This window comes from Chanos chanos, chromosome 14 (genome assembly GCF_902362185.1).
Source record: "Chanos chanos chromosome 14, fChaCha1.1, whole genome shotgun sequence".
In the NCBI taxonomy this organism is placed as follows: domain Eukaryota; kingdom Metazoa; phylum Chordata; class Actinopteri; order Gonorynchiformes; family Chanidae; genus Chanos; species Chanos chanos.
In genome coordinates, this window is record NC_044508.1 from 4,858,066 (window position 1) to 4,885,785 (window position 27,720).

General features: G+C 46.4%; 1 protein-coding gene across 1 annotated transcript; it reads right to left on the reverse strand.

The window, feature by feature from the left end:
* On the reverse strand, nucleotides 1–26,596 carry ssh1a (slingshot protein phosphatase 1a). Its single transcript, XM_030791755.1, has 15 exons — nucleotides 26,516–26,596; nucleotides 22,370–22,407; nucleotides 11,507–11,607; nucleotides 7,493–7,557; nucleotides 6,543–6,664; nucleotides 5,885–5,953; nucleotides 5,322–5,387; nucleotides 4,169–4,363; nucleotides 3,976–4,069; nucleotides 3,641–3,769; nucleotides 3,355–3,401; nucleotides 2,885–3,031; nucleotides 2,513–2,713; nucleotides 1,515–2,215; nucleotides 1–1,124 (listed from the first exon to the last, which is right to left on the reverse strand). The coding sequence occupies exons 1-15, from the start codon at nucleotides 26,594–26,596 to the stop codon at nucleotides 1–3; spliced, it is 3,180 nt and encodes a 1,059-aa protein (XP_030647615.1).
* Between the last annotated feature and the right edge of the window lie 1,124 nt (nucleotides 26,597–27,720).

Consider the following 27,720-nt stretch of genomic DNA (forward strand, 5'->3'; position numbering starts at 1 on the left):
TCAGCTCTTGGACTCTCCAGGCATCGTTTGACCCAGGCTGGCGTGGTCCGCGCTGGACAGTTGCCCGGGATGTTCCCAGTCGGGGCTGGCCCCCAGCTCCAGCTCCGGGGAGAGGGAATGGAGCAGGAGGGTGCCGGCGTCGGAAGAGCACGCGGAGCACAGGTCCTCGGAGGAGAAGGTGAGGCTGCCGAGCTTGGCCAGCGAGTTGGAGCGTTTGAGACGGGAGGGCACCGTGAGGCCCGCCAGCCTCATGCGGGCCTCGATCTCCTGCGCCCGCTGCCGGACCAGGCCCGGTTTCCCCCGCACGCTGCGCAGGCTGTCGCTGCTGGAGCTGCGGGTCAAGCTCGACCCGTGAGGCGACGACACCGGCGTCGGGCCGCCCGTGCCCAGAGCGGCCAGCAGGGCCTCGTTGGTCAGCGGCGCCGCCAGCGCCGCCGCGTCCGCCGACGGGTCGTGCCTCGGCCCGCCGGAGGCCTTGGGAAACAGTTCCAACAGGGCGGAGGGGCGGTCCGCCCCCTCGTGGCTTTTGGGAACGCCGGCGGCTTTTCCCTGCTGCTCGTGAGCGCGCGCTCTCTCCTGGAAGAGGCCGGAGAGCTTTTCCAGCCGCTCCGCGCGACGGCGGACGAGCCCGGACCTCTGGAGCTGCGCAAGGGTCTCCTGTCCCCCCGCGTTTCCCGCGCTCCCCTCTGGGGGAGGGCCTTGGGAGTTCTCCCCTACCCTCTCCGCCTCCCTGTTACCGTCGCCGTTATCACCATTATCACCATTATCAACATCCCCCTTTAGGTTAACGTCGCCCTCCGCTTTCTGGAGAGGGTCGGAGGCCTGAGACGCGCCGTCCGCCTCGTCACGGTGGCACGCAGGCGGAGAAACGACGTCAAGGCACGCGACCGACGGCCCGACGCCGCACTTGGCACAGTCACACTGGGGGCCGCAGGTCTGGCGGAGGCCTGGAGTGGAGGAGGGCGTGGTGGAGTAGGACGGCACCTCTACAGAGATGCTGGGTACAGCATTGTGGGGCGGGGCATTAAGGCCTTTTACGCTGCGTCCGCTATCCACACTCTCAGAACTACAACTCTTACTGGATCTGCAGTTGGAGGGGGAACTCAAAGCAGGACGGACTTTACCTGGCAGGTTTAAGAGGACAGTGTCCTAAACAGGGCAGAGGGGAGAAAAAAAATATATAGTCAATGAAAGCAGATTGAAATAGAACACACACACACACACACACACACACACACACACACACACACACGCACACGCACACGCACACAGATGGCCTGGTTTAGAATTTAGCTTGTGCAAATTTTCTTCAAGTCATGCAAAATAAGTAGCATGAATTATCTGCAATGTTTGCTCGCACATGACCAAGCAACTCAATTTTTTTTTTTGAAAAGTAATTCTTCGTGCTTGTTATTTTGCATAAAACGACAGAATGCACTTCAGTGACGGGCACTGTGGAGATTTGGACGGTCTTTGAAAACAGAAACTGAAATACTACACCTGGGCGTCGTGACTACTCACAGCAAGGCTCTGGCGTGTTCTGAGGTGATTGTTGTTGTTAGAGTTTTGGTTGCAGAGGTGGTTCAGCGTTGCCATGTCGACGCCGCTCTCCTCCATCTCCTCCTCCTCCTCCTCCTCTTCGTCTTCTTTGCCCCCTCCCTCTCCCTCTATTGGTCGTCCCAGTCCTCCCGGCTGGGCCAAGGCTTCCATCTCCGCCTCCTCTTTCTGAGCCTCCTCTTCATCTTCCTCTTCGACGGTGCTGAACTCCAAGCGTAGGCGGAGCTCCTCCAGAGACTCCGCCCCCCTCGAACACGTCTGGGCGGCGGTCCCCTCCCCGAGCACCCCGAAATGAGGCAGAGGGGGCCCCTCATCCAGCAAGGCATCCCGTTCAACGTCCTCGATTTCAATGAAGACTCTGTCCACGTCCAGTAAGGGCGGGGCCCGCACGGGCGTGGACGGGTCGCTGTCCAACGCAGAGTCTGACAAGCGGCGGAAGTAGTAGTTATAGTTGGGCGGGCTGGAGGGGTCAACCTCCAATCCGATGCAAGGAGAGGAATGAGCCCCTTCCTCACAGCAGGGCGTGGCACCCGGGGTCACCGGGTCGGGCGACACGTTACTCAGGCCCTCCACGGCACAGCACTGTGCTGCCCCCTGCTGGCAGTCAGGGTGATCACAGTCTGAGTCAGGCTGCCATAGCCTGTTATGTCGCTGTTTACTGCAGAAACACAACACAGGATAATGCACAACAATTTAAGTCAGAGCCACAAATGAAATCCTACAAAGCAAGACTACATTTCTACAAAGTATGTAAACAGCCATACACACGTCAGACGTTTCACATAAACCCACAAGGTCCTGTTTCCTGAAGTAAAGTTAAAGGTAATCTTAGACAAAAAAACATTTTCAAGGGAGCTCTCCAAAAAAAACCTTTTTCACAGTTTATTCCACAGATTTCGACAGTCAAACTGGTTATAGACACTTCTAAAAACCATTAAAAAAAAAAGGGCACTACCTGGCATCCAAGATGCCCTCGTACTCTGCCAGCTGTCTCATGAAACTGGCGTTGGGCCGGGTGATGCTTCGTTTCTGTTTGACGAAATTGTAGGCTTTCTCCAGGGACCACCCGTACTCCTTCATGGCGTAGGCTATCACCGTGGAGGCCGACCGACTGACGCCCATTTTGCAGTGGACGAGACACTTGGAGTGGTTCTTCCTGACGGGGGGAGAGGAGGTGAAGGCAGCCAATCAGGATGTGAGTTTCTCTGGATTTCTTTTTCTGAGTTTCTCTGGATCTCAGCCCCCTACGGTGGCTTTAACTGGTCTAAAGTTTACATCCCCCCCGTCCCCTATCCCCCGTCCCCCGTCCGAAAATGAAAAGACTTACTTTGCTTTCATGATGAAGTTGTAGGTGTCGTTCCAGTGGGCGAGCAGGTCGGTGGCCTCCTCGTCGTATACCCTAACGTTGTGGTAGCAGAAGGTCCCAGGGAAGAAGTTGTCGATCTCCCGGGTGACGTTCAGGATGTAACCCACCCTAAAAAACAACCAAACAAACAAACAAACAAAAAAAAACAAACATTTTTTTTTTCTTTCTAATGACTATTCTCATCGTTTAAAGAAGAGGGAAGACGACGCAACATCTATTGGAGACTTCGAGATGAACAAGGTCACAGTGATACCATCGAAGAGTACACCATCATTTTTTTCTGTTTTAAATTAAGCCACAATCCTTTGGCTAAGAGTAGCTCGCGTATACAAAAAAAACAAAGTGAACAGCTAGAGCCAAACACGTTGGATGCGAGGAGGAAGGAGGAGAAGAGAGAAACTGAAAGAGTCACGGTGAAAGAGAAAACTCACCCTGAGTCCTGGAGCTCCTCCAGGTTAGAGGCGTTCCATTCAGATCCCTGCGGAAACAACAAAAATACAGCCGCTGACGTCATCACTGTGTTTTTCCTTTTTCCACCGATTGGAATACCCAACAAATGCCCGGGAACCCGGATTACAGACTTCCGAGACTTTCTCCCTGAATCTAGGCTAACAATTGCTTTTGGGAAAATTCTATGAATATCACAGTTTATCTTTGTGACGTGTCGTTATATAAGTACTGTTCTTCATAATATGTCTGTAAACAAGTAGTGCTTACCAGGTAAAGATGGTCAAATATGAGCGTGGCTTTGTCCATCTGACCCAGGATCAGTAGCATCTCGTTGTCAATGAACTCTTTGTACTCTTTCAAGTTACAATTCATCTGCTGTTCCAGCTCATTACGAATCTATAAAAATAAAAAAATAAATAAATAAAAAAAATTCTTCATATTTTTACCCAATCAGATAAATGTGCTTTGACTGTTTTGGGCCATGAACAACATTGATTTGTGAGTGGAGAATGTTCTATAGCAGGTCAGTGGTGTTTCTGAGCTTGGGGCTGATCTAAGTCTCTGTGTAAAAGGTTGTACGTGGACATGTTCTGCCCTCCGACCTCTTTGGAAGTGACGTTCTCCAGGTCCTGGGACATCATGATACTTCTGAGCTTGGCTTTGATGAGGCATTCGGTTCTCTCTCTCTCTGTTGGTCTGACGGAAGACAACGGAAAGGCAGGTCAACAACCTTACAAACGTGCATCGATTCAGTTTGAATCAGCTTTCGCTCGCGTGACGGAGCCGACGTCTTACTTGTCGACGAACAGAACAGGAGAGTCAGGCCGCATGGTCTCCAGGTCCTGCATGGCATTCCATTCGTTAATGCAGCTCTGTTCTGAGGTAATACAGCTCTCGTAGTATCCCATCCAGGTGAGGGCCATGCCGCCGGGGAAGTAGTTATACCGACGCGATATCTCACAGGCTTTGTGAAGGATCTGTAGGGCAGACCTGAGGGGACAAAACAAAAACGTTCACGAACGTTCACGAATGTGACGTCCGAAAGCCGCGGTCCGCCGCAGTGGCGCGGGTTTTAATTAAAGAAGTGTGTGATGCAACGGTTATGAAGTCAGTTCATAGGTGCTGAAGAAGCTGCAATGCTTTACTTCGCCACCAGGTGGCAGAGGGGCTCAGCATTCTCATACAGATACGTTGTCAAACGCTCAAAAAGTCTGTTGTTTGAGCATCTCAGCAGCAGTGCACTTAGGTTAGGATTTTTTTTTTTTTTTATCCCAAATCCCAGAGGATATTTCAACCGCAATAACAAACCAGCAACCTGCAAAATACACCAACCGTTTGAACAGTCCAGACAGCCATTGTCTGGGACGGCTTTATTAAGACTTTCTAAGGCTCAACACTTGATAAGGATACAAGACCATTTGAAGAAGAAGAAAAAAAAATGCACTTACATTTATTTATTTTGGTAATGCTCTTAATTAGATGCAACATCAGGTGTTTTTTTGGGGGGGGGGGGGGGGGGGGGGGGGTTCAGTGGCTAAGCATACACATCTCTGCAGCAGCCTTGGTGTTAAGTGCTTTGTTTTAAACAGCACAAGCTTATGAGTATCTGAACTGAAATGTTCAGAAACATCAACGCCACTGCAAATAATGCGCATGTTTTGAAACAGATCCATTTTTATAAAGGCTTAACCAATAATGCCGTACTCACAATACCTTCTCAAGACCGTTGTTCAAACAGCATTATCATGTTACACGGTAAAAAAAAACAAAAACCCAAATACATAAAGTGAAAAAACAGTTCTGCATACGAACAAACACAGTGCTTTGTGCCAGTGCTCTGCATTCCAAGAGTACCAAGGGGTTTAATATGTGAGTATGTAGCTATCTGTGAAATCTAATGCACAGTGGGAGCTTCGGAAGGGGCTGGAAGGTTCTGGAAGGCACTTACCACATGGCCTGGACAGACACAGGTTTGAAGATATGTGTGCGGCCAGCCGTGCTCACACTGAAACCCCTGGAGACGGAAACAAATATTTTTGGATTCTGTTTTTCAAATACCTTATCTCAGGTCAACACTGCTAAAGAAAACATTCATTAATAATGCAGTAAGACAACATGTTTCTCCACTATTGATGTAAAATCATGAGTTATCAGGCATTTTGCTGACATTTCGATGTAAAAAAAATGACCCTCGTGCTAAACTTTGAAGTTTTCTGGTGAGGTAACTCTTAAGCGCTTACTTGTTTTATATCCATGCGAGACAATTATAGTTTTCACAAACTTTCAGGCTTGAGTTACTGCCTGTGAAGGTCTCAGAACGCAGCAAGTGCTTACTCACAGTTTGAAATGGCATTTAGACTTTTCACATAACCAAACGTGACATTCGGTTTGGTTAGGCTAACGTTCAGATGACCTCATAGATGAACTAATGGAGGCTCTATACGTGCGAGGCCGGTCTTTCCTATTCCCTTTCTCGACAGTAGGGGGCAGTGTGGGACAGAACCGACTCACCCGTCCCCGTCCAAATGAATCTTTGTGTCACTCCACAGCGGCAACACCATCCCGATGGAGCAGTTTTTACTGTGGGGGGGGGGAAGCAAAACATCGACAGAGAAGACGACGTCAGTTTCTCATGTCGAGACAAACTTTTCCAAAGACTTTCCACACCTGATGCTCCTGTTTGAATGTTAAAGAGACATCAAGCGTAGTTGTTTTACTTTGTTAATTGCTTGGCCAAACTTTAGGACTTTCCAACTGGCACTTTTTTTTTTTTGTTTCGGATTTGCCCAGAGGGGTATCAAATTTAGCCCATAGCAGTGGAACAAGGAGGGGGAGGGGGGGGGGGGGACTTAAAATTCACTTTGAAAGTGAAAACGTAATTTCATTTTTAAATCCAGGTCCCGAGAAACCAACGTGAAACAAAAAATCTGGACTGAGGTCAAACAAGGTCAGATGTACTTAGATTTCTAAGTGCAAGTACGCTGATCTAGGCTCGCTTTTGCCTTTTGCAATCAGAGGTACGCGGGCCGAGGCTAGCTGATCCAGGATCAGCATTCTTACTCACAGACGTTTGATCCATTATGGACAATGAGTAAAGCTCTGTTGTGGTTATTTGGCATGGCCAAATGAATAGTCTGACGCAGGCTTATGTAATGACAGTCTGGCTTACCTGTCTTTGTTGCTAAAATCCATCCCCAGCAATATGTTCTCCTCTGTGTCCTGTCGACCACTGGTGTAGACCACTACCATGTACCGCACACGGTCAGACCACGCACTCTCTAACCGTACCGCCTGTGACAGAGAGGCATGACAGGTCAACATGCATTACAGAGCTCTCTCTCTCTTACACACTCACACACACACAGACACACACACACACACACATTGAATATAGTACAGAAGGACCAACAGCTGAATACGTAAAAGAACAAGTGCACACACACACACACATTATATACGTGTATCACATTCTCACACACTTTCACAAATGTGGGTTCTGTCTCCCTCTCTCACACACATAATTACAAATGCATTAGAATCTCTGCCTCATCAACAGAACATCAGTAAGTCTTCAGTACACACACATACGCATGCACACAGACACACAAGGACGCTCAGATACACACAGACACCCAAACACACTGACACAAACACACACACAGAAACACCCACACACACACACACAGGCATACAAAAGGTAAACTGGATGAAAGAAAACACGTCAACCCTACACGACTGTCAATAGGTCGACGGCTCAAACTTAACAAACGAGCAAACATGTTCAATGAGTTAAATTTGGCAGTTTCTTAGAGTGCATTCCTGATTTCACACGCACGCGTGCACACACACACACACACACACACACACACACACAGACACTGGAAACATGCAAAAAAGAACTGGCAGGTGCTCAAACATGTTCTCATGAGCTAATAAATGCATAGAGTAAACACGTCCTTACTAGACAATACAGAACATTAAAACTGCCTGCCAGTGTCTAGCTGCCAAGAGACTTACTCACTGCTCATGGGCTGTGCAGGGAATGAATGAAGCTTTCTGTGTGTGAGTGCATGCGTGCGTGAGTGTGTGTGTGTGTGTGTGTGTGTGTGTGTTTCTCACCAATTTGATTCTGTCTTCTGAACGAAGAATGTTGATCATCACCTGCAGGTGCTGAGGTAAGTCGCCTGTTGAGAGAAACGAACGATAAAACAAAAACAAAAACCATGGCAACCATCCCGTTTGTTTAACCTTCACAACGCCCTTCAATGCCACTGCACACTGTATACTGAATTCGCCGTCTTGTCTTTCAATAAAAAAAAAAAAGTAAACATGTATTGAGAAACAGTGAAATAAGAGCCAGCTAAAATAACAGTGTCGCACAAAAGAAGCGGTCCCGAATGCACCCCCCCCCCAAAAAAAATATGCACCTGCTGGCTTTCTGAAGGGTGCAGTGAACCGGCACACTCAAAATGAACCGTTCTGTTTATCCAACCAAAAAGTCACGGCACACCAATGGTTATAAAAACAGAATCCCTCCGTCAGAGGGAAAGAGTAGCGCATGCTAGGCCGACGTAAGGCCTTAATAACTGGTTCCATTACTGGTTTCATTACTGGTTCCAGCACTGAAGGTTACGTGCATTGGTACTTTCTGACAGGAAGCTGGCAGTTTGTTCCTGGCTGGAGCCTTAGTAAGAGTAGGATTTATAAGAACAGCCACGACAGTTCACCTCAACTGTGTTTAGTTGCATTCAGATCAGCCTGCGGGGTTAGCGACACACAGCCTTAGCGCGTTCAGGTTGTGTTCAGTGTGTTTAGCACTGTCAGACCGCCGCAATGTCAGACCCTACAAGATCATACAGGAAGGTCACATCTGGACAAAGTAGTTTTGGAATCCTAGCCCTACACCATGAACGGCTTCAAGACGCTAACCCGCGACAACAACAAACAAATAAATAAATAAACAAACAAACAAACAAAAGGAAATATGGGACACCCAATCAAAGAACTGCTCTGCGTTAACCTTAACGTCGGGTTGGTTAAGTGCAGTTAACACTGAGTCAGGTCCTCCTGTGTCCCATCCTCCTTTCATTGCGGCATCTGTGGGTAAAGTTCAGCCCGACCCAGTTCTTCTTGCTCTGGGCGTCAGTGTGACGTGATTAAAAACAGATCAGCCCCGCGATGCCTACGATTCAAACTCGGGTAACCTCAAACTGTCACGTCAACACCTCACGGTGCAACGTGGGGAGGGAAAAAAAAAAAAAAGTCTGCTTCCTCTTAAGCTGAGATATCGTTAATGACTTAATTATCGTTTCTGTCATGAGCGAGATCGATTGTTGGATTAAAAAAAAAAAGAAAGAAAAAAAAACATGACACGGGTCTTTTTGATCCTCTGTTGAAAACAGGTGTGCGAGTTCAGAGAAATTTACATTGAAATTTACATTCACATTAGGGCGGCGTGCCGCTGTTCTGGACTGGAATGGCCCGGGGGCCGGCGCAGAACTGAAAAAGCAGGTCTCTGCAGACACGCACGCAGTCATCCAGCGAAACAGCAGTTGAACCGAGACACCCTGCCAGAACACGGCGTAAATCTTTAGCTATCATCGCTAATTATCCGTTCGGATGATCGCTCTCGTCTGATGCACACAGCGTCCTCTCTGGGGCTTTTTTCTTTTGGCATAGATGTAGGTAGCTGGAATGGTGACTTACCATGAGTGTAGTGCCACACGAGTAAACACACACACACACACACACACACACTCACATTCACATGTACATACACTAACACAGCCCCACACACACACACACACAGAGGAGAAAGAGAGAGAGAGAGAAAGAGAGAGAGAGAGAGAGAGAGAGAGAGAGAGAGAGAGACAGGGAGATGATTGACGTGGCTACGGTCCATATTTCAGAGCGGAGTAGCTGAAACCTCGGTCTGTGCTGAGCTCATCTGATTTATGATACTTTCTAAAATGAAGATGAAAAGCTACCTTCTGCGGCTCAAAAACAAACCACATGATCAAAACATGGCATGGTTTTGATTCTACTGCTTCCAACTTCTTGGTTCCTGCTACACTCTTCATCTTTGTCTTGTTGTGACGTTTAGATTTCAAATTAAATTAGAGTCTAACGCACCAGTCGAGACTCGGAATGGATAACCATGACTGAAGCGACAGGAAAACGGACCATGAGTAAATAAATAAATAAACACAAATAAAAACAACTGCGACCAGATTTCATAAATTCCTCCAGATGATTCTGCTGCCATCGTTCATGGTCTACTCCACCTCGTCTTTGCTGCTTTTTCACCTTTCAGTGGGATAAAAAAAATACCTGCCGGGTTCACCGAGTGCTTTTGTTTTTAATTCATAACAATCGTAAACCTTAAGGTGGTCCCTCTGCGTTCCCGTTTTTCACCTAACTGTGTGACTGACTGTGAAACAGGTGTGTCAGCTCTTCAGCCACTCAGAGTAAAACAATATTCAACAGGTCTTACGGAGTTGAGGGACCAAGTTGCGAACCCTGTACAGGGCTTGACGCAGACTCGTTCACCCGGGTGCTGACACAATACCGCGAAATCGCAACTCGCGCTACCTGCCGCGACTCGCAGCCAATTTACAAGGAAAACACCAAAAACCCACGTAAAATCGAAACGGAACATACCTCAATAAAAGTGTAACCTAACCGCACTTACAAAACACAGGCATCAGATGTGTCAGATAAGAGGCTAGAAATTAGCACCTGCACCCCCCCCCCCCCACCCCCCACAAAAACTATATATCAGACTGAAACTAACATCATCAGACCGTCATGTTATTATTGCCAGAAAAGCAAAGAGCTTTTGTGATTTTGCACTTGGGTTTAAAAAAAAAAAAAAAAAGAAAAATTCTACATGTTCAGACCACACAATCCTAATCACAAACTTCTGTTTAAAAGAATGTAAGTTCCTTACGCCATCTGAGGAGGACATAAACTGTGCGAAAGTTTTCTCAGACACAGATTAAGAGCGGCCTTAAGACTCAACCTTGTTTTGAATTAAAATTAAGGGAGAAAAAAAAAAGAAGCTAATTAGCGCCATGCTATTCAGAGCGTAATTTATTAAAACAACAGACAAACTGCTTAGAGGAGCTCAAGCAGTGAGGACTAGGTTTTCTCTCCTATGACTAGAATATTCCAGAAGGTTCACCATGACTCATTCTCAACATATCAAACCACTGTGGGACTTCTTTTTTTTAAACGATCCTCTTAGAAACTAATACGATATTAGCGGAACTGTGTCATGGAAGAGTTCAAATTGCCAGTTCACACTGCGTCAGGTGTTTTGATACGGAACAGAGGTGCAGCAGCATGTGGAATCTCCGACATGACGTGCTTAACCTCCCCCTAATCTGTCTAATCCTCACACACACACCCACACACACATACACGCAAGCACGCACACACGTACGCATGTCCGGAACATGCTTAACACTGCAGCCTGTTCACCGGTGTTCGCGTTACCCTCAGTTGCTATCGAGCATCTGGTGTGGACAAGATTCTAGGACGACAGGTTCGAGATTGATAACCAGACTGGTACACAGAGTAACAAGATAAAAATGCTGGCACAACCTAAGATGAGGCAAGAGACAAAAAGGAGAGACAAGAGACAAGAGACAAGAGAGGAGAGACAAGAGAGGAGAGAGGAGAGAGGAGAGACAAGAGACAAGAGAGGAGAGGAGAGGGAAGTCAAGCAGAGGGGAGCGTTGAACATTATGTGAAAATGTTAACAAAGAAATGATAGAAAAAAGCATAGAGAGAGATAGCAAGACAGCTAGAGAGAGAGAGAGAGAGAGAGAGAGAGCGAGAGGGAGAGAGAGAGAGAGGGAGAGAGAGAGAGAGAGACAGAGAGAGAGAGAGAGAGAGAGAGAGAGAGAGCGAGTGAGAGAGAGAGTGAGCCAGAGAGGCAGAGAGAGAGAGAGCGAGAGAGAGAGAGAGAGAGAGAGAGAGAGAGACGAAATTGATGTCACAGAATTGGATGGATTTGCTGGAGGTCTTAAAATATTCCTTTTAAATCTCATGACTACCTTCAGCCCAGTTTCCCGCCCATGGCTGGCAGATGTTTTGTTTTGTGTTGTTTTGTATGGCGGCTGCCCTCACCTGCATGTTTGTGATGGGGGTGTGGTTTCTGTCCCTGTGAACTGCTCCCCTGCTGCAAGAAGAGGGCAGCTCCCTTCACCATGAAGAAGCTTTCACTTAGACTGTGGGAAGAGAGAGGGGGGGCAGAGAGAGAGAGAGAGAGAGGAAGAGAGAGGGGGGGGCAGAGAAAGAGAGAGAGAGAGAGAGGAAGAGAGAGAAGCTTAGGTTAAAAACAACAGAATGGACAAAAATCTCAAGTAGTCATGGTAGTAAAACCATGAAGTGACGATGATTCCACAAAAGCAGTAGAGATTCAATAATCAAGAGCTGATTTCTGTTCTTCGTTTTGTTTCTTTGGAAACAATTCAAAACGTGCAACTGCTTTTCGTTATCAATCGTAACAAGCCTTTGCGGTCGTTGTTTGTATGGTAGCACTTTTACATCGCGTCTTTCTGGTTTGTATGGAAGCTTCCGGCACACCTGTCTCTCTCTTTTTTTCTTTTTTTTTTTTTTTAACTGGTTCTTTTTTTAATACGACTAAAATCTCAGCGGTTTCGATCAACGCAGTTACAAAACATCGACGAGTCACGTTGTTTTGCTTGTTTTTGTTTTGGCTTGAAAACGATGCGGGTATGTTCGAAAACAGTGGCAGTTAAAGTCTAGTTCTTATGATATGTGACCTTTTCCCCTCTGCAGTGCTTATGCAAAGGCATCAGGTTAATTAGGTCGTTTCCATCACCCAAATATTATTACACGCGTTCGTGACAGCACCTTTAGATTTGTGCATCCACCCGGGGTACTAATTAGTCACACATCACATTTAACATGAACGAGGACTGTTTCCCTTAAGGGCCCGCAAAGTCGTTTTTTTTTTTTTTTAAAAAACACCGTCACACGTCTCCTCCCCTCTCTCCTGCCATCTAGAACATTCTGTCCGTCGGCCTAGCAGAAACAGCACAGCGCAAGCAAGACTTGATGAACCTTGCGAGTGTGAGGCCTCACACATAGCTGTGTCAATGGAAAACAAATGTGTGTGTGTGTGTGTGCGCGTATGTGTGAGTGTGTGTGTGTGTGTGTGTGTGTGAGGGAGGGAGGGCAGTTTTACACGAGACTGTGGTGGGTGTAGCTTTGCTGTTGTTGTTTTTGTTTTGTTTTTGTTTCCTTTTGTTTCGTTTTGTTTTAGCTTGTTCCAGCCCGTAACGCTATCACTGACTGGTTAAAATATTCTGCAATGCTCCATTCAGTGGCCATGTTACTGGCAAATCCGGTACAAAAACATGCAAATGATATTAGGGCCAAAGCGGACTAAACAGAACAACGGCAGGAAATTTCGAAGGTTCTTTCGGACGCCTAAGCCAAACGACTTGGGGTCACATTTTGGTGCCCAGATGTGCGGCTCTGACCTCTAGTTGATCTGTTCTGTTTCGTTCTCGCATTGTGTCCGCCTGCGAGACTGGACGTCCTGTGACTTGTCCTGAAAAGAGGCTTTTTTTTTTTTTTTTTTTGATTTTGTCGCACGACAACATATGAAACAACAGAGCCGGCTTTGTGCGGCCCTCACAGTTCAAACCCCAAGCCCCCCCAACCCCCCCCACCCCGGACCCTCGCAACCCCACCCTGACTCGGGCTGACACAAAGTAGTCCAGTGAGAGCGACCCCCCCGGAGGCGGGTGCAGGGATCACAAGGCCTTTTGTCTTTGGTTCTCTGACTCCTTTTGTTTCTCGCTCCGTCAGGCCTCCGTTCGATTTATCTCGGTCCTGGAGGCCGTTCCCGGCGTGTCTGGCGTGTGATGGATTTCGAGGCGGAACTGAAGGGGAGATAGCGTGATGGTCCGAGAACCCGTTCTTGAAACGCTGACGACACGCTTTTCAAAAGCGTGTTATTATGGTCGGGGCATAAAGTGAGTGTCTAAAAAAAGAGGCTTTTGTCAGAACCTTCTTTTGGTCTTTTTTTTTTTTTGGTGTGCTCTTTTAAGCGTGGCGTCAGCGTCTGAATAATGCAGGGAGACGCGGATGACCCAGTTTTTTGGTTCTGTTCTTTGGATCCGCGCACGTTAACGAAAAGACCAGCTGGTCCAGTAATGCTAACGCACATAGCATTTTTTTCTCACATATAAAACCAGTTACCTGGTCACCTACTGGTCACGGTCTTTGTTATAAACCAATCTCCGCAATGTAAAATTACCACTGCTAAACACCCCCCCCACTCCGACACTCAAACACACACACACACACACACACACACAAAACACCCTCCAAACCCTTTCCCCTGAAACCATCCAACCATCATCTCACCTCAACACACTCCCCCCAGCGCGAAAGAGCCTTATGCACCCAAGAGTCTCTCTCTTTCTCCTAACCACAAACACAGGCTCTAAAAATACCCTCAGAGTCGCAGCACAACACCACAGCCAACATCACGGCGACGAGTCCGCTGGCTAAAAAACAAAACAAAAAAAACAAACAAAAAAAAAAAACCACTCATGCACTCCTTATTCCCCCAAGACGGCCAATAACTTTTCCACAAAGAGGGTGACCCCTGAGACACATGCTGGTTCTGCTGTCTCTACCACAAAGACATCTGTATCTGCTGGTCTGAAACCAGTTAAAAATGCCTTTTTTACCACGTGTTCGTCTAAGTGAAGGTCTTTGCCATCACGTGATCGTTCGTGTTTTCTTACGACCTGTAAGATTATAGTGACATCTGAACAGACATGGTTCAGGATAGCACAAGGTCTACCAGTACAATGTCCGAACCGTAGGACCTCCTGACCGTGGGAGACCCTCTCTGACGACACGCTGCAATTAAATGGTCTGGAACCAACCCGCTACGGTGCCTGAGACTCGACCCAACACCCTCATCCCAAAGGTCCAATTAGATGACTGCTGTTTATCAGGATCAGACACAGACAGCACTGGAAAAATTGCTAGCGCTGCATTTTTCTATATGATACATTAAGATGTCATCTTCCTGGTTTTAAGGCAGTTTGACTGCATCAAGCCCATAAATATAAACACCCACAGACGCACACATACCATCACTCTCCCTCTCACTCACTCTCTCTGTCTCTCACTCACTCTCTCTGTCTCTCAATACCCTCAAGCAACAAATGACAGAGATCCCCTTTATCTATGAAGTGCTGCAGGTCAACGCACACAGAGCAAGTCGCGCAGTCTAATCTAATCAAGAGTCTGGAGCAACACAGAGAGCTCTCCGGTCAACGTACCAAACCCGCTTTTCATTAAAAATGCTACATCACACATTCTCATTCCTTATTTAAAAACAAACAAAAACAAACAAGTAAAAAAAAAAACAATCAATAAAAACAAGCGTTTCCAGTCGTTCACGGGGCTCCCTTACGAGACTCACATGCGGTAGATCTCAGTCTGGGTCAAAACGGCGTTCTCCACGAAATACGGGAGCATCTTCAGCACAGCTTCACGCGACGACTCCAGCACCAGATGCATCCTGTTGGCCTGTCGGTGAGCTCACCTCTTCCCCTCCGTCTTCCTTATGTCGCTCCCGTCAGATCCGGAACGCCGGGAACAGAGGGAAAATCCGGGGAACGTGGGAGAAGGGCTCCTGCCGGTCTTGGTCCGGGACGTGAGAGACAGACAGACCGACTTTGACCGTGTCCCATTTGTGTCAGTGCTGTGGGTTTCTGTCGTACGCTGCAGTCGCTCTCTCGCTCTCTCTCTCTCTCTCGCTCTCAGTAAGTAGGGAGAAAAGGAAGGGGACAATCCTCCTCTCTCTGATTCATATAGAGGGAGTGAAGTTTCTTTCGTTTTTTTTTTCTTTTTTCTTTTTTAAGACTCCACCTGCTGCGGCCTCAGGCTAAGGGTGTTGTGTGTGTGTGTGTTGTTTTTTTTTTTCTCTCTCAAAGGGAGCAAAAGAGCATGTGCATGACCGTGAATGCAAGAGCATGTGTGTCTGAATACACACACGCTTACACACACACACACACACACACGCAGACACACCACGTATACAACGATATAACAGCTGAAAAAATTCCAACAGCGCTCAGGTTCTCTCCGTCACAAAAAAAAAGATAGAAAGATTTTCTTGCTTTATTCCATCAGTTTCTTGTTCAGCATGGGTTTGTCCTTTTTTCTTTAAATGACCCCACAGACGACAGACAAAGCGCACAGAATCGTAAAATTCCCACTTTGACAAAAGAGCCAAATCAGCATGTCCTCGTCCGTTTGCCCAGTAAAAACAAAGACAGACTGATTGGCTGCCTGTTGTTTCCGTAGACTTAAGCTCAGCTACTTGTTCCGCTCTGACAGGAATGAAATGATAAGAAAGAGAAAGAGAGTAGGAAAGAATAACGAAAAAAAAAACAACAACAACACAGCAGCAGAGCTTTGAAGAAGTAACTGAAAGGAGAGAAGTGATCTTCTTAAGAGGGACTGGAGCAGAGGTTTGCCACTCTTCAGTCGTCCTTAGCCCTCAGAGAGCGTCTCTCACATGGGCTGGGCATGGGGAGGGGATGGCAGGGTGCCTCGTCCAACACGTGCTGCCAGAGGCGTGTTTCTAAATCCCATTACCCCTGAGCTGCTACAGGGATGGACATGAGCAGGCAGACTACAGACGGAGCTACCTGTCCGAGCTCTCTCTCTCTCTCTCACTCTGCTCACTCTCTCTCTCTCTCTCACTCTGCTCACTCTCTCTCTCTCTCTCTCTCTCTCTCTCTCTGACAACCGCCCAAGTGAAGAGGAAAAGTTTGGTCAGCCTGTCTCTTTCTCTGTCAACACCACAGCCTTGTCTGAAGACAAGATAGTACCAGGCACTCACTTATCCACCACACACACACACACACACACACACACACACACAGAGTCACGGACACTCAGAAACCCATAACCCAGATTAAGAGGCAGAGGCGGAGGCGGGGGGGGGGGGGGGGGGGGGGGGGGGGCTGAGGCAGGCTCTCATCTTCTAAAGAAAAAGACAAAACATAGAGGAGACAGAGAGAGTGAGGGAGAGAGGGAGAGAGAGGAGGAGGAGGAGCAAGAGACCCAAAAAAGAGAGGGAATGATGAGAGAAAAAGAAGCGTGGACTCCATGTACCATAATAATGTAGAGACATCCAGAGCCGCAGTGGGGCCCTTTAAAGGCGTAGGGGGCAGGACAGAGATTGGGGGGGGGAGGGGGGGGCTGTACTCATGACATTCCGCGGATCTCTGTCCTCCGTCCCTGACATTTTCACTCTGCGGTGAATAAGTTACATCAGAGGTCAAATTAACGACAAAAACAAGAAAATAAAACGGTTATCAGAAAATGCCCATTGACGCAAGCTTAAGCCGGTGAAAGACAACTTTGTTTTTTTTGTTTTTTTTTTTTAAAAAACTTGTGACGTCCGCCTCGCGAAACAGAACGACGTGGAGCATTTTGAATGTCAGTCAAACCCTCTCAAATCAAGATCAGCACTCCTGCAAAAACATAACATTTTTTAACATCTAAGTGGATTTTCACAAACCAGGACAGTTTGTTTTCTCCTCGCCATTCTTCCTGGGGGGCGGGGGCGCGGGCGATGGCGGGGGCACTAATGCTAATACAATACATCAAACTACTGATATATGCAGCCAGGACACCTTCGTGCCACTTTTCCAAAGGCCCGCGTCGGACATCTGAGGATCTTGGCACCCCTTCCTGGCTCTAGATGCCATACGCTTTAAGCGAACTGTTGGCATGAAAGGACGTGAAAGGCGTATGATTCCGAGAGGGATTAGTCGGAGACACCAGCGTCAGGGAACATTGTTTTAAGAAAGCCGGAGAGGAGAAGTTCACACCCTGATCCATGTGACTGGGCATTACCACGGCACAGGTATCCCGGCAACTTACCGGCCGGCAAACCAGCGAGCCGGCTTCAGGCCGGGGGAAGGGAGGGGAGGTGGGGGTGGAGACATCTGGGCTAGCCCGCTAATCTTCTCCCAGAAGCTATCAGGTGTTTCTTTTTTTATCCCCCCCCCCCCCCCCCCCCCCCAAAAGGTGTGGTGCGTTAAATTTAAATCGATTTGGAACAAAGAGGTTTCTGACAGAGAGAGAGAGAGAGAGAGAGAGAGAGCCTGTGTGAGTGATTCATTCAGGGGCGCGGCGATTTTGTTCTGCACACACACGAGCACAAAGAGAATCCGAAAAGGCTGTCCCTTCGAACGAACCGGCTATTGCATAATGTACACGTTTCCCTCTGGTACCGTGGCGGGGGGAGGCGGGGATGGGGGTGGGGCTAGGTAACATGTAGGTGGGTGCGAGCCAATCATCCTTTCAGGTGTGGGGTCAGAATGAGAGATGATTGACAGGGCGAGGAAACCAATGACGTTGGCTCTCGGCTTAAATCCGTTGGCTGCGTGCCCGTCTCCCTGACACCGCTCCTTCTGCAAAAAGGCAAATTTCTCACCTTGCTTTTCAAGTCTCACAAGCTACTGCTCACATCAATAAAAGCCACTGGATCTCTTCAACCACGATCAGATGGGTGCACAACAGGGACGGCACGGGGACGGCCGTGATTTTCTTTAAGCGAATTCAGCATTAAGAGAAGGTCAAACTGTCTCCATGTTTCGACGCGTCAATAACGGAGCGATGAGAACCGAGAGAGAAGTAAAAAAAAAAAAAAAAAAAAAAGGACGCCACAATGGTCACTTTCTTATTTATTTTTTTTTTCTCTATGCTGGTGTCGAAGGTGACGGAGAAAATCATCACTTGGACTGTCTCTGTCTAGGCTTTGGTCAGAGGGCAAATGTCCATGTGACATCAGTCAAATCAAATAATGTTCAGTGCAGTCTTGGCCACCGTTCAAATCAATTGATGAGTCAATTTGTAAATAGTAGCGACAAGAGTCAGGGATAAAGCTGTTTTGCAAAAGCAAAAACAAAATATTGTGAGGGGTGAAGCAGATGGCTAAATATGGGAGTTTTTATTATTAAACATTAGAGGCTTTTTCCAGAGGCTTTTAAGACTGTAAGATCATTTTATCCCTTTGCGATTATGTAACGTTTGCTCTCGATTCAAACAGATGCCAAATCTTGACGTATACGCGCAAGGCCAAATATGCAAGCGCACGCTTAAACGCACACACACACACACACGCACACACACGCAAAATCCAAAAATTCTGAGAGTGCTGTAGACTTGACTAGCTCTGAACCTCTAACAAATGAAATCATTCAGAGGGTCTTTGGCGATAAAGACGTTACAGTGTTTACGTTGGCCGGTTCGGTCCAGGCTTTTGGTTCCATTGCCCCCTTATCAAGCCCTACCCTGACTATTTAGTCAAAATAACACTCTCTGCGAACAGGAAGATAACGGTTACGCCATCGGAATTCGCTCACCATGAGAACGCTGGTGGGAGTCCAAGAGCCAAAAAAAAAAAAAGGGGGGGGTGGGTGCAAAAAGAGGCTCCAAGCATAAAGCGCTTATATGGACAATCCACGCTTAGCACTTCAAACGTGGAACTTAAATTTGATTAAATGTATAGTATTTTTCGATGCAAAACCCTTTCTTCCTGAACCCCCCATCCCCCCCCCCCCCCCCCCGCCCCCCCCGGCACCCCCGGGAAGCTGCGGCACCGTGGCAGAGCAGGAACATGAGCTGGAACATCGTCGAGGGGAAAGACGGTGAATTGGCTTTAAGGAGACGAATAAGAGAAAAAGTTATTGGCAGGACACACGATTACGTACGTGGCATTTCAAACATCACACGGCTTGAAGTTTTCCACACTATCTAAGGCCTGTGAGCGAGCCAATGGAGCGAATCATGGTCATGAATCTTTAGCCTAATCAGTCAGGATCTCCTTCCTGTCGCAACACGAAAAGGGAAGGTATCAGATATTTCGTTTTTTTTTACGAGAGGCATGGAATTCATAGAGGTCAAACAGTTTAAAAAAAAAAAAAAACATGGCTTCTTGTTGCATAATACCGAAATATGCTTCTTTGGAAACCTGTGAGCTCATCTGAGAAAGCAAGTCTTCACCTGTCAAAAATATGTCTTTCCACACAGCAAAACTAAAGATCCTGAAATCCTGACAGCTGGACTACTAACACTGCTTGCTAAGTAGCAGGTCTCAGAGCTGATGCATGTAGCTCCGGAGGAACCTGCGATATAGCAGCAGGAAGTTCTCCAAAGGTACCTGGAACCTGGATACGGTATCAGTGTTCACTAGCCCAGATAAGATAAGAACGCTCACTTAGATTTTGGTAACTGTTATGCTGCTCCTATATCTATCATATTTTACACACAGACACACACACACACACACACATTTAGTTTAGCTAATCAATTTGACCACTGTATGATTATTTTAAATACGTATGCTATATTGACTACAACATATTACTGTATTTACAAAATAAACACACATAAACACATGGTAAACAGACCACGTGAATATTACATAAACTTTTTACGCTCATTGTAAATAGACAGTCATGCTATTCATAAAAGCGTATTGATAAGACGTTAGATAATGATTTGCAAATGTGTTTTAGATATGTGTGGTTGATGGACTCCAGATATTGAGATGACTAAACAGTGAGCAGCTTTGCTTAGACAAATGGATAACTCTGCTTTTGATAGGATGCATTAGAGTAAACAGGAGTAAGCCGAGGTTCATGTGGAAAGGCACCACATGTGTTGCAATTAGAGAGATTTATCGGTCAAGTCTGGCTTGTGCACAGCCTTACAGACTCAAGGACTCAACACATATACATACATACACACACACACAAACACACACACACACACATATATATATATATATTACACTGTACAATATTTTCCTTCTTTCTTTTGGTCAAAAATTTAACCTCTTCCTCAGAGCGTTTTCACCAATGCCTGCAGTGTCTCTTCACAGGCTTGTCTATTATCATATGTGTGTGTGTGTCTTTTCGAGGCCTGGGGGTGGGTGCCAGCCCCCCCCCCCGACCGGAGCCATATCTCACATTAAGGCCAGCTATGTGGGGGTCACACACTGGCCGCACTGTGCTGGTGTTAAGTGGGGAATGGAATCTGTGACCTCTCGTTCACATATCCTGTTTGGACGGAACGAAAAGCCGGCGCTGGCCTGACCTCTTCAGGAGACAGGAGGAAGAACGTGACGCATCTCTAGGGACCAGGAGAACAATCGTCCTTTTCGTTTCCTCCGCTCCCCTAATGAGGGTTTTTAAGAACAGGGGTCGAGGGGGGCACGTTCTGAGTCACGAAAAAACCGACCGGGCTGTTATTAGTCAGACACCAGCGACCGCGTCACACGGACCGACGGCCAAAGCCGGAGAGGAGAGACGCTCGTGTGTGTTTACGTCTGTGCAGGGATCGAATCTGACTGAATACAAACGCACGCTACGGCTACGTACGCACGAAACAGGATTTCGTCCGTTGGCTGGACAACTTCAGTCACGACTGCCTGATACAGAGCGTTCCGTAGCTCTTCTCCTATCGGACGCTTCTGACTTTTGACTCTGGAGATGATCCGGAGAGCAGAAAAAAAAAAAATCCTGCTTCATGGTAACGCACACAAAAAGGTAACACAAATATGAGCCGTGCTTTTATCTTAACCCAGCGTTAGAACAACCCTCCCTCCTTTCACATTTCTGATTTAGCTCTATAATGACACACTTCATTAAACCAATCACGACAGTGTGAGTCACTGGGACAAGATCTGCCAGAGCAGGACTAAAACAAACGACGTTCGAAGGCAAGGGATGGGATCTGATACATTCGATGACAGGGGGCGGGAAAAAAAAAAAACCAGGGAAAACCGCAGCTCTGCGTTCAGGTTTGCGGGACAACCTGATTCGAGTTTTATTTCAAATCAAGGTCATAAAAAGCGTGAGGGCCTTTGTGTCAGCTGGGTCTGAGCTTGCGTCGGTCAGTAAGTGCTGATCGTTCGAGGGACCGTTAAACTTTAAAGGCGATCCGAATTGCGGCGGCAAGGCCCTGGTCACGTGACTCTGACGTGAATCCAAATATAGGACGATAAAGTCCTTCACTCACGATCCTGATCTAGTTCAGATAGAAATGTACATAGAAGACATCACAACACGTCAGCGAAAGAAAAAAAAAAAACCCCCAATATTTTAAAGGCCTTCAATTTTTTTTTCGTCCTGACCCATATTCTAAGTTTAATTTTTCGGGGCACTGTTCCCCGCTCTGTTCCCCGAAGGGACCTGAGTTCTAGTTAGAGAGCCTTTGGAGAAATGCTTTAAGACGAAAGCGCGAATGGTTTTTTCTGGGCAGCGGTCTCACCCTCCTGTACACGTCTGAGCGTCCTCAATGTGTGACTTGCCACGACGCGTCTGTGTCAGCGTCTTGTCTCAGATAAGTCCTCTGTATGTGTGTGTGTGTGTGTGTGCATGTGTGTGTGTGTGTTCTGTTTCTGCAAGGCCCTCATCAGTGGAGAGACTCAAGGTTCGGTTTCTATTGAAGCTTTAGCGTCTATGTGTTGTGTTTGAAGCTCAACAGTCAAGCTTTCTGAACAGCCAGAGTATTTGTACTGAATCAATCGTCGATCACGTTACTGTGCGTTTTGTGGATACATAATAAAAATAAAAAAAAAATAAAAATTTACAGCGTGCAGCTGATGTGGGCAAATTAAGCTGAGAGAGATGGGAAAGAATCACGCCGTTCCAGTGGGAAAGCTCCGTCTCAGTTAAAACACGTTTCCATCGGGAGTGTTGTCAGAAAGCAGTGTGAAGAGCTTGAGGCGATACTCCGGTCACACGCGGTAACTAAGACACAGGTGGCTTTCTAAGACACATTCTGGCTCACGAGAAGAATCAAAATTCTCTAGCCCCTTATTTGAACTAGTGAGAAGGTTTAAGACCCACTCTGGGGTCCTGGACGAATAAAGTGGATGTAGAGAAAGGACCGGAAGGCGAAACTTACCTCTGATTTAACCGTCGCTCATCATCACTCCCAAAATCCTGTGCAAGAGAGAGAGAGAGAGAGAGAGAGAGAGAGGGAGGGAGAGAAATATATCAAAAAACGCTGACATGCAGGAATGACACTGCTAAAAAGCACTTTTAAAAAAAATGACTTAAGGTATGCATATCTATTCATGCCCTAATAAATGAACAATTAGCCAGGCTTATCCATGTTCAAACATGTTTGGGGTTTCCTGCAGCTCTCCTTATGCTCAAGCACAAGGTCTCTGCTGTACACCGCTGTACAATATGTCCACCTCTAATTGCATCAATATATAAAAGCGAAACGTTACCTGGCGTGAGTGTCCTTTGCTAACCTACATTCTTTCTTTTTTTTTTTTTTTTCGACGACAGAGATCGCCTCGAAAACAGAGGGGAGAAAAAGAAGAAGAAGGAGAAGAAGAAAAAAAAGTCCTCTCTTAATGCTACAGTTTCGTTACCACAGTGTTTAAAAATAGTCCTTTCATTGTGTTTGAGACACCAGAGGCTCTATTCTCGTGTTACCTGCAGTGGCAAACACAAAACAAGCAAAAGGGTACGGGAGTCTACTGAGGTTACCCTCTCTAACCCAGAGGGTAGGAAAATGACCCTGTTAATGGACTGGGCAGGGCAGGAATGCCCCATCACGCCTCAAACCCTGTCTGTCTGTCTCTCTCTTCTCTTAGATCCTTGATTTATACACTGAGCTGCGGCTGTTTCATGTCGAAGAAAAAAAACAAAAAACGTGTCTTTGAAGACCCTTGGCCATTTCACACCTCTGCCCATTTCTAGAATTTTCTCTCTCTCTCTTCCTCTCTTCATCCCTTGTTCTCCTTCTCTCCACCTATTGGTTATACCCAATCCATCCATTCCTACCCTCCCTCAGTCCTCCCATCCATCCATCCATCCATCCATCTCTCTCTCTCTCTCTCTCTCTCTCTCCTGGGACTCAACCAAATGACTTCAATTTTTCAGAAATGCCTGCTGCAAATGGAAACATTAGTCCTTGATGCAAATCAGGCCATTTTCACACTGATGACAAAGTAACAGAGGGAGTCTGAACTTTTTTTGGGGGAGGGGCGGGGGGGGGGGCTGCTGTTTTATAGAAAGAGTCTAAAATGGGGTCCTGAAGAACCAGTGGCCTTCCTGCATTCTCTATGCAGTTGCTTCTGGGAGAAAAGGACATCATGGAATCGCGGAGTGAACAGGCATACCGGAGAGGGTAGAAAACCCCACAGAGTGCCCAGCGCTGACACATTAGCCATTGATACAATCGGAAAACGAACAATCGGAAAATGAACAATCGGAAAACGAACAACGTTTCGTCCGTCAGACACAAAAGAAATCTACAATGGCGCTGTGTTACCTCACAAAACAACTCCCCCCCCCCCCCCCCTTCCCACCCCACCCCTTCACCCAACACTCTACTTCTGTTTCTTTCTCTCTCTCTCTCTCTCCATCTTTTACTCTCCTCCTCTCCACCCCTGGTGATACCCAATCCATCCGCTCCTCCCCTCCCTCTGTCCCTCTGTCCATCCATCTCTCTCTCTCTCTCTCCCTCTCTCTCTCTCTGTCCGAGTTCAGTTAGGAGAAAGGATGACATCACCGCAGCTGCGTTGCTCTGGAGGAGTCAGGCCAGCCGTGTCTGTGCGTTGAATTCTAAACGATCAGAGTGAGGAACTGTGAGATGACAGCAAAATTCTGCCCTCACTACGGCCAGCTCCTGTCAATCAAGGACACGCTAATTCTCCCAGAAGAGAGATTAGGGACAGTCATCAAGCAAAACGCCACGTTGCGCTGATTATCAGACAGCAGGTGTGCTGTCTCTCAACACCGTGAACGCCGCGTCTGCGCTCCATGCCGGTCTGGATTTTGGGTCACTTCTTAACGATAGGTGATAAACTCTTATTTAAAAACAATGGAAATTACAAGAAGGCCGATATCAATGAGATTACTCCGACAAGCCAGCACTTCTCACTGCACTTGTTTTCAGTCTGTGGCATGTGTCATGTGTATCGTTTTGAATGTGAGTGACTACTGCCCCCTGCAGGTTGATATCCGAGCCTGCAATTTTAGGGTCTGCAAGCAATGACATCATACACAGGGTGAGCTGAGAGAGAGAGAGAGAGAGAAGGACAGAAAATCCGATAGAAAACAGAACTCTATTTTCCATACCCTTTTTTTTTTTTTAAATCTCATTCACCCCAACCACACAGTGGTTTTTTTTTTTTTCTCCTCCACAGATTTAAAGATTCCCGTCATCTGTCAGCGGTACAATCTATTCCAAAGAAATGTACGCAATCACAAAAAAACCTGAATGACAAAGAAAGTTCTATTTTTTTCTTGAGCGGACGCCCCTTCCAATGCCAGGCTAAGAAAGAAAGCGCTAGACTAAAAGGCGCAGAGACAAAGGTAACAAGAGTCTTTTTTTGTGTCCTTACGAGGAGTTTGTGATGCCTGAGTTGTATTTGGCTAATCACAGCGAAACTGATGCCCCAAGACCATAACTGTCATTATCAGGGGTCGGTTCTCTCTTTACGCCAGACAGACATTGAGTTTAATAAGGGACAGCGAGAGAGTTCATTAACCAAAGATTTCAAGAGACTATAGCCTCCACAGTAATGTAGTTTTATGAATGGGCGTAGTCAGAATTACCATGATTTGATTTCTGTTGTTTTTGTCACTCTATGCAAAAGAGCTTTTCATTACAAACCAACAATGCGATGGACAACAGCAAAGACCAGACAATGTGTATTGAGACGGGTGTTTTCACAAGGTCTTTTCTTTGTGTGTGTTTGCGTTTGTGTGTGTGTATGTGCGTATGTGTGTGTGTGTGTGTGTGTGTGTGTGTGGGGGGGGGGGGGGGGGGGGCAAGGTTAAAGGTTCAAAGCTTAGATCAATGTTGGGTGCATATAACGCTCTGTCAGGCACTCTTTTCACTTGGAGTGTGTACATTAAACCACATGACCAAATTCTACCTTTCACCCTATTGACAGCTAACTCTCTTTTCAAAATACCCTGACTAGACGTGACTTGACCACACACACACATACACACACAGTTTTTTTCAACTGGCGGCTCGAATGGGCATACATATTAATATATTACATCACGGGATGTCAGACATATTACTCAAAAGCCTTCATTCCAGGGGTAAGAGTTAGCAAATGGCAGGTGGGCTAATTCAGTCGGACAATGTTTTCTTACAGTCGAAATATGGAAAATCTAGATGGACTTGGATACACTAGGTGGTTTTATCTTCTGCGATCAAATTTCAGTAGTGATAAACGGCCAATTAAATCAATTTCGCGCACACATGAGTTATGAATTCTCTTACAATGGGAATGACTGAAAAACAGTGACCCTAAGTTCAGCGGGACGTTATGTTAAAAATAAGGGGAGTGATAAACATTGATTGATTGAGAAACTCAGCTATCTGCCCGCATCTTACACCTCACGTCTGACAACAGACGAATAGCGGTCACAAAGCGGCCCTATTTTGGAAGAAACACGCAACAGTAAACGTTTAATGTCCCAAATCTTTATGGCAAGCTAGTAATGCCCATATAAACACAACAGAAATGACGTTGGCTAGAGAGATGCGATAACTTGGCTTTCTAGCAAGCACGCTAACGTTATTTTGGTCCACAATGACAGGAGAGCCTGACAGGTGAAGAGTCATTGCCAAATTCATAGACATGGCTAACAACAGCTTAGCAGGCAAGCTGAAACGAACATTTCGGTTATTACGATTTCAATGGATTACAATGATGCTTAGCTTGCTAGCTATATATTTGCACTTGTGCCACAAATGAAAAGAACCCTACACCTCTAGCCGTAATGTTTCTATATTAAGCTCTGCAATTTTTGTCCTGGCATTAACATTTGTCAGGTACGTTTCTTGGAACTTCCTAACACGATAAAGCTAGCATATATATGGGAACGGTAGCTTGCTAGATAGCTAACTTAAGTTGGATCAACTAACCCAGCGATCAAGCTACCGTTTAGTAAACCAATACGACCAGCCTATTTAGCATCGGGGCCTATGTTTCCCACATGTCCCCGGTTTCTCGTCAATATCCCTTCCCGCCACCATTCAACCTCCAGTCCGTCTTTTCGCTGAACTCACCTCCCCCGCGTTGGTGGTTGCGGTGCTGGCGGATGAGGCAGCGCTGGGGGTAGGAGAGCGCTGCAGGGTTACTAAAGCCATGGCTGGGGTTTACAGTCTGCGGTAGCCGGTGTTTCGTCCTCACCGGGTGTACTCTCGGTTACAAGGACTGCAACGAGGTTTTTTTTTCTCTCCACACCCCCGGGGTGCCCAGTGTTTGATTGTGGCTAGCACAGTCTATATTCCAGTCACCGCTGTTAGAAATCCATGGTCCAGCTGGGATGAATACAGCTTCCGTTGTTGTTTGTGAATATGCTAGTGTTAAGCTTAAAAGGAATCCTGTTTTGGTGCAAATACATGTCTCCTCAGTGTTAAGTTCACTGTAGTACACAGCTTAGCTGTCAGTGAGTGGGAAAAAGAGACCGTATGCCAGGCAAAATGTCATCAGCTGCTTCTGCAATGATGCTGAGATGCAGTCAAAGGCAGGTTGGCTTAGAGACAAGCTGTCGCTACCGCTGCTAGCCAGCAAATTGGAATGAGAATATGTCTTTTGGGCGTGAATCATAACGTAGACTAATTATGAAATGTGATTCTAATGTCTCTTCCATCAGTTTGTTGAGTAAATTTTGCACCCCATGTAAAATGCACTATTCAAAAGAGTAAGAGGCATCGTTTGTAGGTAAATCTGTTTATTATTATTGTTATTATTATTATTATTATCTTAAACAAACAATATGACATTTCAGCATGTTGATTAGAAAATGGCTTGTGTTAAATGTTGCATGTTTATGTACATAAATTCGTACTGGTGTTTCAAAATTTGTACATTTTAAACCAGCATTTTAAAAACAAATGTTTAAAAAAAAAGAATGTTAACTTAATTTGAAAAATGTAACTAATTAGGCCACACACACTGAAAATATCGATTTGTAATTACAATAAATTAGTGAATGCACAAATATTGGAAATGAATTTTAATTCAGTAAACATTGTAAATACAGTATTATAAAGGCAGAGTACTGAATGACGATGGGATTGAATAAAAGGAGAGTGTGTTTGTCTGTGTAATAAGCATGAGAATGTGAATTTGGAGGGAAATATAGATACACCACCATGTGAAAGAGTATCAGACTCATTACCAGTTCCTAGAGGATTGGTGTATATGTCAGCATGTATCTGCTGCATCCTCTATATTGCCACATTGCTATTAGTGTTGAGTGGACAGT

Bases quoted from the DNA above. Each gene is read 5' to 3' on its own strand.
- ssh1a (XM_030791755.1), bottom strand. From the start codon at position 26,596: ATGGCTTTAGTAACCCTGCAGCGCTCTCCTACCCCCAGCGCTGCCTCA. The intron at 22,408-26,515 runs GTGAGTTCAGCG...TCTCTTGCACAG, and splicing joins CAACCACCAACGCGGGGGAG to GATTTTGGGAGTGATGATGA. The intron at 3,032-3,354 runs GTGAGTTTTCTC...GTTGTTTTTTAG, and splicing joins GAGGAGCTCCAGGACTCAGG to GGTGGGTTACATCCTGAACG.